This window comes from Amblyomma americanum, chromosome 11, assembly GCF_052857255.1.
Source record: "Amblyomma americanum isolate KBUSLIRL-KWMA chromosome 11, ASM5285725v1, whole genome shotgun sequence".
Lineage (NCBI taxonomy): Eukaryota > Metazoa > Arthropoda > Arachnida > Ixodida > Ixodidae > Amblyomma > Amblyomma americanum.
The window spans coordinates 98,856,183-98,868,392 of NC_135507.1; the positions used below are offsets into that span (position 1 = coordinate 98,856,183).

General features: G+C 49.1%; 1 protein-coding gene across 2 annotated transcripts in view; it reads right to left on the minus strand.

The window, feature by feature from the left end:
• Nucleotides 1–12,210, minus strand: part of LOC144110990 (vasculin-like protein 1) — a 73,791-nt gene that overhangs the window by 44,830 nt on the left and 16,751 nt on the right. For both annotated transcript variants that reach the window (XM_077644066.1, XM_077644065.1), the window contains one exon: nucleotides 6,394–6,560. In XM_077644066.1, coding sequence (XP_077500192.1) covers nucleotides 6,394–6,560 — 167 coding nt within the window. The remainder of the gene's footprint in view (nucleotides 1–6,393; nucleotides 6,561–12,210) is intronic.

Consider the following 12,210-nt stretch of genomic DNA (forward strand, 5'->3'; position numbering starts at 1 on the left):
TTGGTAAGCGGCGTCTGTCGTACCTTGGAAGTCGATGCAAAACAGTCACGGAAGGAAGAGATGAGGTTTTCCATGCAGCGTTTCTGACTGGCCGAGAGGTGAGGGTTTACGTCGGTCGGAATGGCTGTAGCCGTCGTCTCGTCGAGGTCTCAACGCGGTGGACAAAGAGCACTGCCTGGTACACTCTCCAAGCTCGTCAAAATAAGCGATGACCGCTGTCTTCGTTAAATGCTGTGGTTCACGGGTAAAGTTGGTGATTAAGATGTCGGTGCGACGGTTGTCAAGTTCTACTAGGCCTCGAGCGACACAAACTTGCTGAGCGAGTAGCAGCGAAAACTTCGCTTCAGCGATGCCAAGAGTGCCGGTGCTGTCATTACACTCGACTGTAATGAACTTGCTGGCTCGCGGAGGGATCGTTATGTGGTCGTCACACACGCGCAACGTTAATGTGCTGGGCACGGTGTTGGTGTCAACGGCTCGCTGTGCGGAAAAAGATACCATGAGCTCCCGAAGGTCGATGACCGCACCATGCTCTTGAAGGAAATCCATGCCCAGAATGAGGTCTTTCGAAGAGTCACTTAATATGGCAAAGGAACCAGTGAAAGTAAGACCGCGAATCTGGATGCGACAGGTGCAGACTCCAATCGGCGTCACTACATGGCCACCGGCGGTGCGGATCACAGGTCCACACCAAGGCGTCAGAACCTTACGGAGGGTTGTGGCGAGCTGCCTGCTCATCACAGAAAAATCAGCGCCGGTATGAACGAGTGCGGTCACTTCATGACTGTCGGCGGTTACACAAATTTCAGCAGCAACTAATCGTTCGCAGCACGTCGGATCGTGTCGTCGCCGCTCGGGCCATCGCGTCAAATCGTCGGGTGGAGGCTGTTGACTCTGTGCAGTGGCGGCGGCCCTACCCCCGGAGAATGCCGTCTTCAGTTTTCCAGGCGAGGGGACGTGCCTCTGAACTGACCAGAGGATGAGGGCCGACTGGGCGAAGCAAAGCGCCTTGGGGACGGCGATCGCGATTGGCGCCGCTGCGAGGTCGGGGGCAGCACCTGAGTGGCCAGGTACTCCTCTATGTCCTGTGCTCTTTCACCATAGCGCGGTCGAGATGCGTCCGGTGGGAATCCTCTTAAACCCAGCTACCGGTACGGGCAATTCCGCAGAATATGGCCGGGCTCCCCGCAGTGGTAGCAGAGCGGGCGATTGTTGGATGCGATTGTTGGATGTTCGCCATGCGTGCGCTTTGCTGAAAGGAGGGCACAGGTTCTGCTGCTGCTCGACGGGACACAGGTAACGATGGGGTGGTCGTGGTTCGGCAACGGGGCGAAACGCTTGCGGCGCGGGGGCAGGTCGGCGCAGGGCATCGCTGTAGGACATCACATGCGGCTCCGATAGTGGTGCTGGTGGTGGCTGCACCGCCCGCCGAATTTCATCCCGGAGGACATCGCCTGTAGAATGTGTGCTTGCCGACGGAGCATGCACGTGGAGCTGTCGCAGTTCTTCGCGAACAATGCTCCGCACAAGGTCTCGCAGCGCCTCATCCCCGGGACCTGGCAAGGACGTGCAGTAGTGAGCGGCCGCTGCCTGACAGCCGTATTGGGCACTCCGTTCCTGCAATGAACATTCCATGCTCGTAGCTTCCTTAGCGAAGGCGGCAACGGTTCTCGGAGGGTCGTGCATGAGGCCAGCAAACAGCTGCTCCTTTACCCCACGCATTAGGCGCCGCACCTTTGTAGCTTCGGGCATGGCTGAGTCGGCCCGATTGAAGAGGCGGGTTCACGTCCTCAATAAACATGGCCACGCTCTCGTTGGACTGCTGTGACCTGGAGCGAAGGGCAATTTCAGCGTTTTCCTTTCGCTCGTTCGAGCTGAACGTAGCGAGCAGCTCACGGTGAAAAGCTGCCCAGTTGGAAAGGGATGCCTCGTGGTTCTCGAACCATGTTTTCGCCGAGTCTTGCAGTGCGAAATAAACATTCATCAGCTTCCGCTCGTCGTCCCATTGGTTGAATGCAGCAACTCGGTCAAAACTGGCCAACCAATGTTCAACATCCTTGAACCGGTCGCCGTGGAATGATGGTGGCGACTGAGGTGCGAGAAGTACGAACAGCGGGGTACTGCCAGAGCACTGACCTGTCTGGCTACCAGTGGTGGAAGTCATAGCTCGCATAGGCCTTGTCAATGGCTCGAACTCGGGTTGCAGGCCTCGTAGGCGACGGCTGGCTTTGTGGACAAGTGTGGCGTCCGCACGTCGGGGAGAAGCGTCAAGGATTTCGACGGGGTCAGCGTACATGGGATGGTACCCAGCACGGCTCCACCAAATGTGACCGACAAACGTAGCAAGAAGCGGAAAACACAGCCGTTTACTAGGGCGAGGCTTGCCGAGCCGCCGCGCTCATTCGAGACAGAAGAAGACGTTCAGCCACGCGCTGGGAGACAGGTTCGGCCACCAGGTGGCGCCGGCAGAATGTCAGCAGTGTGGCAGTATTATCTGGTATTTGTGGCCACACAGCATGAATAAAATGAAGAGTCCCACCAGTGGCCAACAACGCAGTGAACGTGTTAAGCTATTGAGCATACAGGAGTAGGAGAATGAGGGGCTCATTACGACGTGCCATGTTTACAGTAGAATCTAGGTGATACAAATCTCGCGGGGCCTTGAAATAATTCGTATCATCCAAACAAACAAAATTCATATGCAGAAGCATAAAAAATACATGCACGCAGATCTGTTTACGGCTGACGGGATTTATTCACAGCCGTGCAGCCACGCCACTCACGGTGGGTAGCACTGCCGCTCACTGCTCGCGGTGCGTACCGCGTGATTAGCGTTCACGATTTCAGCGATGTGAGGGCTGCGCTTAGTGTTGGAGGGTGCGATCGTGGCTCGCGTGTTCGTATCATCCATGTGGTGCGGGAGAGAGTTCGGAACATCCAAAATTCCGCACGTTGTGTGCAATGCACTCCGGATTCGTATCAACCGTCATCCTGACTACACCAACTGCAGGGCAAAAGCCTCTCCCATACCTTCCCAATTAACCCTATCCTGCACCAGCTGCGGCCACCCTATTCCCACAAACTTCTTAACCTCATATATCCACCTAACTTTCTGTCGCCCCCTGCTATGCTTGAATTGTATTTGAAATTCAGTTCACTACTGTTAAAAGATATTGTATATCTCGCCTTAACATTATATGCTCTGCCCAAGTCCATTTCTTCTTCCCAATTTCAACTAGGATGCCAATAACCTGCATTTGTTCCCTGACCCACTCTGCCCTCTTCCCGTCTCATAATGTTAAATCTATCATTGTCGTTTAAGTAGCTTGCTCCATTGTTCTCAATTTCACCTGAATCTTTTTTGCTAGCCTCCACATTGCTGCCCCATAAGTGAGTCCATAAGTGGACTTGTGGTTATAGGCAGCAAAGCGAACACAGCAAACGTGCGCGCTCATCACCTCCCCGGGCAGATGCCTGGGGATGGCACTGCCCCAAGAACGCAGCACACACGGGAAGACTCAGCTGCCATTCTGGATATGTGCAAACATTCGTCGCCAATACCTCCAAATTCGCGCTCCTGCCCCAGCCGGTAAGTTGGAAGCCCTTCTTAAGCACCCTTCGATTTCCGAGGAATGCCTCGTTTATGTTTTGTAGCTAGCTGGCCCGCTCTGTGTATTAATTGCAAGTGTAATAAATAGCATATGAGTGTTAACGCTTTGTCGTCCCTTCCCTTTGTTCCCAAAACACCCACTGACTACCATTTTTGTTTTCAACTACGCCTCGTTGCTTGCCCCACAAGGTGGCGCTACTGCAAATGCCTACTCATCATCATCATTTCTGCGTATTACGGTAGGGTGGCTACAGCAGTTCCGGTCTAAGCTTAGTCGCCTAAGCCATGTCTAGACAATACAGCAGCCATGTTTTGTAGCGAAAGCTACACTAGCCTAGTAGAAGTGAGTTTCACCGTGCCTGTCCGAGGCCACAGCTGCGCATGCGTCGTAACCATGGCAACCAGCTGCAGCGCGCCGGTCTCCACCACTGTGCCGACTCGTGATGTCACGTGCCTCGTCATGCAGCCTCATTGCACATGGCAAATCGCTTGCTGATGCACCGAGTCTCCTTCATCGCATCTGACTGCGCAGCTGAACATATAAGCCTGAGCGTGTACGCTTGCTAGTCAGATGCGCCATAGATGAGGAAGCTGACAGTGAGCGCCCGCACAGTGCGCGGCATCTTCGGAGACTGCGAGAAGATGCATCGGACGACCAGGAAATCGTTGCTTGACGTGAGGATGCCCGACAGCGTACAACACAAAAAGCTAAGCGTGCGTCCGAGGCGCCGAAAGAGCAGGAAGAATGCTCGCCAAGCGGTGGCGTCAAGAAGCGGAGTGACAGATTGCCGAAATACGAGAAGAACGTCCGATGGAGTAGGAAGAACCAGACGCAAAGAAGACACGCCGGATGACTGACTACACCATATGGCTGACAGCCAGTGCTTCGGCAACGAGGACATTCGAGTCCTTTCGCTACGTATCTCCTGGCCTAGCTGAGCTAAGCCACTGCTGAAATTTTTTTCTTCGTGTACAATACTATAGTGCTCTAGAATACTATAATGACGCTGCGAGTAGGCCACCTTTTTAGCTGGTTTTAGTTTCTGCAACTGGTGTCGGCATGATAGTGCAGTGGAGTTTGTCTTGTGTGCTGTGCCAAGGTTGAGGCAATCCAACATTATGTCAGGTGCTTAATGGCGCCGAGAGTGCCTGCGCAGTCTGCACCGAGGAATGCTGGCAAGCGTGGTACGGCAAAAAAGATCACCACTGCACAGCATGTGCAGAGCGGACGGTCTGAGAGTGCAGTTGCCTGGGAATTTAATATATCGAGGCAAATGGTCTCGGATTACACAAAAAACTACCAAGGTTCTCGGCGAAGCAACCAAGTCTTCCTCCATCTTTGAAAGAAAAAATTTTAGAGACAGCCGCCACCCGAAGTCACGACGACAAGATCATTCGTCAGGTTTCTTGTGCCCCGCCAAACGACAACTCGGAGTCGGAACATGACACACCATGCCTGCTGGCGTCGCACGCGGACCTTCTACAAGCAGCGAATGTGTTTTCAAGCTCTTCCCGAGATTCAGGTTGGTCTGATTGCATGCAAACAAAGCAGTGTGAAACAGCACATCCACGATTTCTTTAAGGCGATTGCCAAGCCCGAATAAGTGCGTAAAAATAAAGGATTTCTTTTTTTTCTTTCTGAATCTTTCTTCATCCGGACCGTTCGTTGGTCCCCGTGAGGTCCGAATCAATGGTTGGAGACTGTACAGCCTTTTGTGTTAATGCATGTATAATAAAATCTGTATAATAAAATTCCAACTTCAAGGGACTGGAAAAATTATCGAATTATGCAAAAGTTCGAATTATCAAACAACCCTGAAAAAACTGTCAAGAACTGCTTGTATCACAATAAATTTATGTTGTCGAAGACTGGGCAATGGTTGTCTAATTTTAAGATGAAAACAGCACTGTTTTCCTCGTTTCTATCAATGCATTATTGTGTGCATACTGTCTGGAGCATCAAAACAGAACTAATCCAAAATCATAAGGGCCTCCTGCATCGTTCAAGGTGCATGATGGAGTTCCGTCCCTACTGTGTCACACAGTGTTGCGTGCAGGGAGGCTTCACTGCACGAACAGAATGGCACGTGTTAACACGCAGTTTCCACGCACTGGAAGAACGAGACCCTCCAGACGAAAGTGAAGGAAACAGCGCCAAAGCGCCGAGAGAATAAAATATCGGAAAGAAAACACCAGTGACGCGCCAATCAGCAAACAAAATGATGCTCAGCTGGGAACAGGCTGATGCTAAATGGAAGAGCTGCCACTGCTGTGGGCAGGCGTAAAGCTCAAAAGTGAAACCGAAACTAAGCGGTCAGACCGTTCTCGGAGACAAGGCTGTCGGTGCATCGTTCATTGCGCAGGCCAGGGGTGCGCAAGTGACTCTGCAGCATGGAAGTCAGGTTTTGGATAGGGCTATTTCACAACCTCTTGCCACGCCAGTCATGCCTGAACGTGGCTGCCCATCAGGTGCACAATGAAATTAGCTGGGGCGAGACCTGTAGCGTCTGAATTAGCGAGCATCCCGATGCCACATTTCGATGGACGTTGCCACGACTGAGCCGGCAATAAGAATTATCAGGATTTATGAATTAACGGGAGTCAAATTAACAAGCTTTTACTGTATTTGTCTAAGGCCCCCTTAGCTAACCACTTCAATTTCTACTGCTACTGCAATTTCTCCTAAGAGCACATTGGGCTGGTAAGGAAACAGTTTTTAAAACACTGTGAAATGCTTTTCTTTCTTATAATATCACAACACAGCCAGCAGAGAGGGAACTTACCTTGTGGTGCGAGGAGGGTGGGAAATCGCGGAAGTCGTGGCGGCTGTGGGGTCGCCGAGGAGGCGGTGCTGCCCTGTTGGAGGGGCCCCCCGCCTGGTGGAACAGGCGGTCCTCCGCGTCCATCGAGGCATGCCGCACAGAGAACGGTGGTGACTGCTGGCGGCCCCCTGTTCCCAGCAGCGGAGGAGAAGATTCAGACGGTGCGGGGGACTCTTTATATCGGAGAAACTCCAACAACGTATAACAGTGGCAGGCATCAGAACAATCCGGCCTTAGCAGAATATATATGATGCAGAGTGGAAACCTATCTTTCAGAGTGGCAGCTGTATAGAGCACACAGCCACGTTACTCTCAAGGGTAGAAGACAAGTGACGAGTGCTGTCCGATTTGCGAAATGATTAACCTCTTAAGGCGCTTCGTACACAGCAAACTCAGCGTTTTCAGAGCATTTACTGCACCATGCAGTGATTACATTGTTTCAGGTGAATCTGACGTCCTTTTGTCACGAATAAGATGTTTTTTTATGCTATGTAGCGAACGCAGTAAATAATATGTTGCAAAACAATCACATAATTTTTTTTTGTCACAATTTCAGGCACAACGTGCATCTTCAGAATAAAAATTCATTCTGTGATCTTTTTAGGGTTTATATGACAATTCCTTGAATTTAGATGTTTTATTTCATCAATTGTGACACTGTATGAAATTTTTCTCGTCCCTGTGAAATATCAACTACTGTTATTCTGCGCTAGAAAACTAGGATATTACATTTCTTGAGGTCTCACAGTAATATCTAGATGGAAAAATATTTGTTTTCAATGGAAAAAAAAAAATGGCACCGGGATGGGTTCACACAATGACGACGGCATGCTTAACACTGCAACGATTGTGTTCATTTACATTATGGAAGGGTTACGATGAGTGCTTTATGATCTGAGAAAGACGTGGACATGGTTCTCGTAATGCAAAAATTTCTGATGGTCACACAAGATTGGGAAACCTGCTGGATGTGATTCGCATCATCACAGCAGTTAAAAAGAAACCAAAAGCAAACAATTCACCTTAATTTTAAAAAAAAGTACACACCCGCAAGTGCAAGGTACCAACAGAGCTGTCCCTCTCTGTTTCTTCAAGACAACCAACAAGTGACGAGAGTACACCTTGACTAGTTCCAATTCAGCACCGGTTACAGGCCTTAGCATACCGCCTTCATCGAAACGCGGCCACTATGGCTGGGTTCAAATCCGAAAACTCCAGCTAGTAGCCAAGCGCCCTAACCACTGAGCCAAGGTGTGCTGTGCGATGTCGGTGCACATTAAAGATCCCCAGGTGGTCGAAATTATACAGGAGACCTCCACTACGGGCACTCCTTTCTCTCCCTCCATTATCCCTTCCCTTAGGGCATAGTTCAGGAGTCGGCAATTACTGTGCCATTTCCTTTTCTCAAAAACCAATTTTTCAATTTTCAACGGTTACAGGACAGAAGACACCAGAAACGCCACCTCCCTGGCACAAAGAGCAGAACTTGAGAAAGCAACCTTGTGCAACTGCCAAAATTACAGAGGCAATGCGGACAACTCCAACCAATTTCCTCTTCTCAGTAAAAAATGATCAGGTCTTTCTGCCAGCAAAAGACGCATTTTGTGCTGAAACTTAGATTTTAAAATTTTCCCAATGCTCAATTAAAACTCGTAATGCCCACACCAAAAAGAACTCCGTGATCCCAATTTCATAGTGGATGGCCTCGGAGATATGCAAAACAAAAAAAAACTGTGTTGACATGCCTGCATTTTGCGTTCAAAAAAGCTGGCCAATGATGGTGATTACCTGCATTTTTTGTTTAATCTTCCCTAGCTGATAATAACTCCGCCTCAAGGAAACACCCACTGACCAAAATGTGCCATAGGATTATGGCAGAAATCAAAAGATTGTGCCGCACTTTGTAAGAATAGGGGAGGCGCCTTTCCAAAGAGAACGCAAAGAATCATGGGAAAATCATCTCCCACCTACTTCCAGTTCCAATTTTCTCCCACGCACTGCCTGTTGCATTGCAGTCGCTGTGCAGGCCGGCATCGTTCATTCACTAATTTACTTGTGAAGCAGCATTGCCCATTGTACAACGTCATCATAATTAAGTGCATGCTGCATGTGCACTTGTCGTTAGCACAGAGAAGGTAAGCATGTTTTGTCGTGGTTAAAGTACCGGCGTAGGATGGCTGTTCTGCGCATACACTGCACTCACTTTCACATGCACTTGAACAAGCTAAAGCATCGGTTAATTACATCTGAAGTGCTAAAACGCGCACAGTTTAGCAGACACTGTGTTGTCCTCCTGGTCCTTAAGGGTAACAGAGTGGATTCCAAAAGAAGGCAAGCGTAGCATGGGGCAGCAGAAGGCTACGTGGGCGGATGAGATTATGAAACTTGCGGGGGAATGTTGGCCGCAGCTGGCAAAGGACAGGGTTAACTGAAGAGAAATGGGAGAGGCCTTTGTCCTGCAGTGGGCGTAGACAGGTTGATGACGATGCTGATGATGTGTTCTCCTCACAGAGAGAGAGAAAGACAAACGGAAAGGCAGGGAGGTTAACTAGGCAGCGCCCGGTATGCTAACCTACACTTGGTAAGGGGAACGGAGGGAGAGATAGAAAGGGGAGAGAACAAAGGGAGATGATCACTTTTTCACATGTCCGTTGGCCGTTACTTGCAGGGTACACAGGGCACACACTGATAGTTCACAACCTTGCACTCAGTCCCGAGTCCTTCAAGAACTTTAAAAGTGCCTTCAAAGCTGTAATCTGCGATGAAGGCTTACTCCAAGGACCCAGAATTTTGGCTTCAGTAAGGGGCCGAGGATCTAAACGGCGGAGTGTTGCAGCCAGGAGTGCACGTTCACGCTGAAACCGAGGGCAGTTACAAAGAAGGTGTTCTATAGTTTCGTCGCACCCACAGATCTCACACGCAGGAGAGTCTGCCATTGCGATTAAGTGGGAGTAGGCATTTGTGAACGCCACTCCCAGCCACAGGCGACACAACAGCGTAGCATCGCAGCAGGAGAGGCCGCACGGAGGACTGAGTTGGAGTAAGGGGTCCAGGCGGTGCAGACGGCATGTGGAGTTCCCAGTAGAAGACCATGACGCTAAAAGCTCTCTTCTGCCAAGCATTCGCAGATGTCTTGCTGCGTGGGCTCTTGTCAACGTTATCTGGACAATGTTGGCACTGTCGTGAGCCCCTCGAGCTGCAGCGTCAGCTGCGTCGTTTCCAACAATGCCAGAGTGTCCCAGTATCCACTGAAAGACGATGTCATGACCCTCTTCCTGCGCCTTGTGTTGGAGATGTCTTAATTCAGCTACGAGTTGATCGTGATCGCCATGACGTAAAGCAGAATTAAGACACTGTAAGGCTACTTTTGAGTCGCAGAACACAGCCCATTTGTGGGGGGTTTGTGCACCGATGTACTGCACAGCTGCACAAAGAGCGGCCAATTCTGACCCGGTGCAGGTTGTCCGATGCGAAGTTTGCTGGATAATACAGGTCTGTCTCACAGGAATGACCACGACATAGGTTGGTTGAACTTGTACCTGAGACCGAACCATCTGTATGATGATGATCAACACATGAGTGCGGTCACTATACGCGGTGTGGAGTAGGTAGAGTGTCAACTGTTTAGTGGCCGGTCTCGATAAGTTCGATTTTTTTCGTTATGCGCGGGATTGTAAGGCGCACGCATGGCTCCCGCAGACACCACAGCGCAGAGGAAGGCCGCGCTGCCGGTGTGAACTGTGATGGGACGGACGACTGGTAGGCTGCTATAACCTTTGAAAACGCTGCATGTGGTCTTTGATCCGCCACTGACACAAGGTGGTGCTGGGAGATCCTTGTTAGATGGTGTACGTGGATCTGCAAGATGTCAAGGGTTCTCCTCACAGCATGTAAAGGCTGCCAGTGGGCTAGAAAACGACCCATACATGCCGCTGTACACACAGCCCGTCTCAGCACATCACAGTGCGTACGTAGAAAGCCTTGTACCATTTTCATTATTTTGGTTGCACTTCTTGAGAAAACGCACTATGAAGTAAAGCAGAGTCGACGCAGCGTTGGTCTTATAATGATGCAGTACAATCAGCAATGTCGCAGTACAAGTAAATTAGTAGAACAAGCGATATCAACACAGTGACTACCGTGAAGCAAGCGAGCAAGGGGAGAAAGTAGGAACCGGAAGTAGCAGTAGCAGACGACCCACAATCCTTTGTGTTGACTTTGGAAACGGACCTCACCAATTGATTACTGCAATATTGAAAAAATTAAGATTTATAATTTTAATTTGGCACTTAAGGTCACATCAAGCAAGCTAAAGTGGTGAAACCCTGCCATCATCAGTGTGTATCCCACCACGTGACCACATCTTGGTGAAATATCGCTGATTTGTTTCAGGTGTGCAGTGTTTATTTTAATTTCAGGAATGTGGGTCATGTTTTATTATACATAGTTTACGCTCTCTCCAGTATGCCCTTCGATGAAAAGCAACGCTTCCTTCGCATCGCCAACTATGCGCTTTTGGCTTCTGTCACTAAATGGCACCGCAGTGTTCTGAATTTCTTGTATGGAGTGGCAACCAAGGTCCACTAAAACTCTAATCGACGAGGCGTCCATCGCCGTGCTGCAATAGCTTTCAGTGTGAAAACTAATATAGACGCTACTCTATAGTAAATATGTCTAATTACTGGCTGGTGGGTGAGATTTACATTAGTTCCTGGCCCATCCCTTTGGAAAACATGCAGTCACCACTGATCACAGTTTCCAGCATGGCGATACATAAAAGTAATCAGAAGCACAGAACGAAAAATGATCAGTAAAAATCTTCTACAGCATTTCTAACAAAACTGTTGTAGAATCAAGCACCTTAACAGCAAACTTTCAGCTGTGTTGAAAATATTGGTTGCTGAAAATTCGGTGTTCAGTTCCTTTAAAGTGAGAGCACTCTATCTATAGGCTGCCATGCATTGTCTCCACTGTCTGTTTGAAAAACAAATTTGAAAAACAAACTTGAAGGAAGAAAAAGCGTTGAAGGAGTATAGACACCTAATATCAGTTGCATGTTTTCATCTCTCCAATGGTGCATTAGACATTACTACCCATGGATCAAAAGGCGGCATTTGCGTACGGCAACAAAATAATGTACAATTGAATTTCTGCTCTCATGCTGCTTCAGTTTCATCCACCAAGCGATGGCTGTGACGTCAAAGATGAGATAAGGTCACATAAGGCATCAAAAAAACTGAGATACATCCACTGTTCCTTCATGTGTTGTCATTCCATGCAATAAAGGCACAAAACGAGTTGTTCATGGACAACTACCATCCTTTAGCATTGAGAATTGCAACCAATGCAATTGCCTACCATAACTTGTCTGCTGAGATGGGAGCAATGCCACATCGAGCCAGTCAAGTGTGAGCCATCATTAGAAATATTGGTACAATCTCCCATGACGAGTACAGCTCAGGGTTAGTGGTTGAAGGGTTCATCAAGCTGTGATTTGGGGAAGCTGGTATTGATTTGTAGCTTAATGCAGTGCAGACAGACAGGTGGAAGAGAAAAGCGCACAGTACCGGCCCATTTTACTGGAATTTTTCAAACAAGAATATGAAAAAAAAGCTACTATTCACCACACACATAAACCCAGAACATTCCCTCACACAACCCTCCCTTGTATTCCTTGATTTTATCGGTACAAATCTGCTCGATTTGTTTTCGTGTATTTGTACCACTGCTGAACAATGCTAGGGTGTAACGACCTTGTCAGGCAGAGAAAATCTGCCT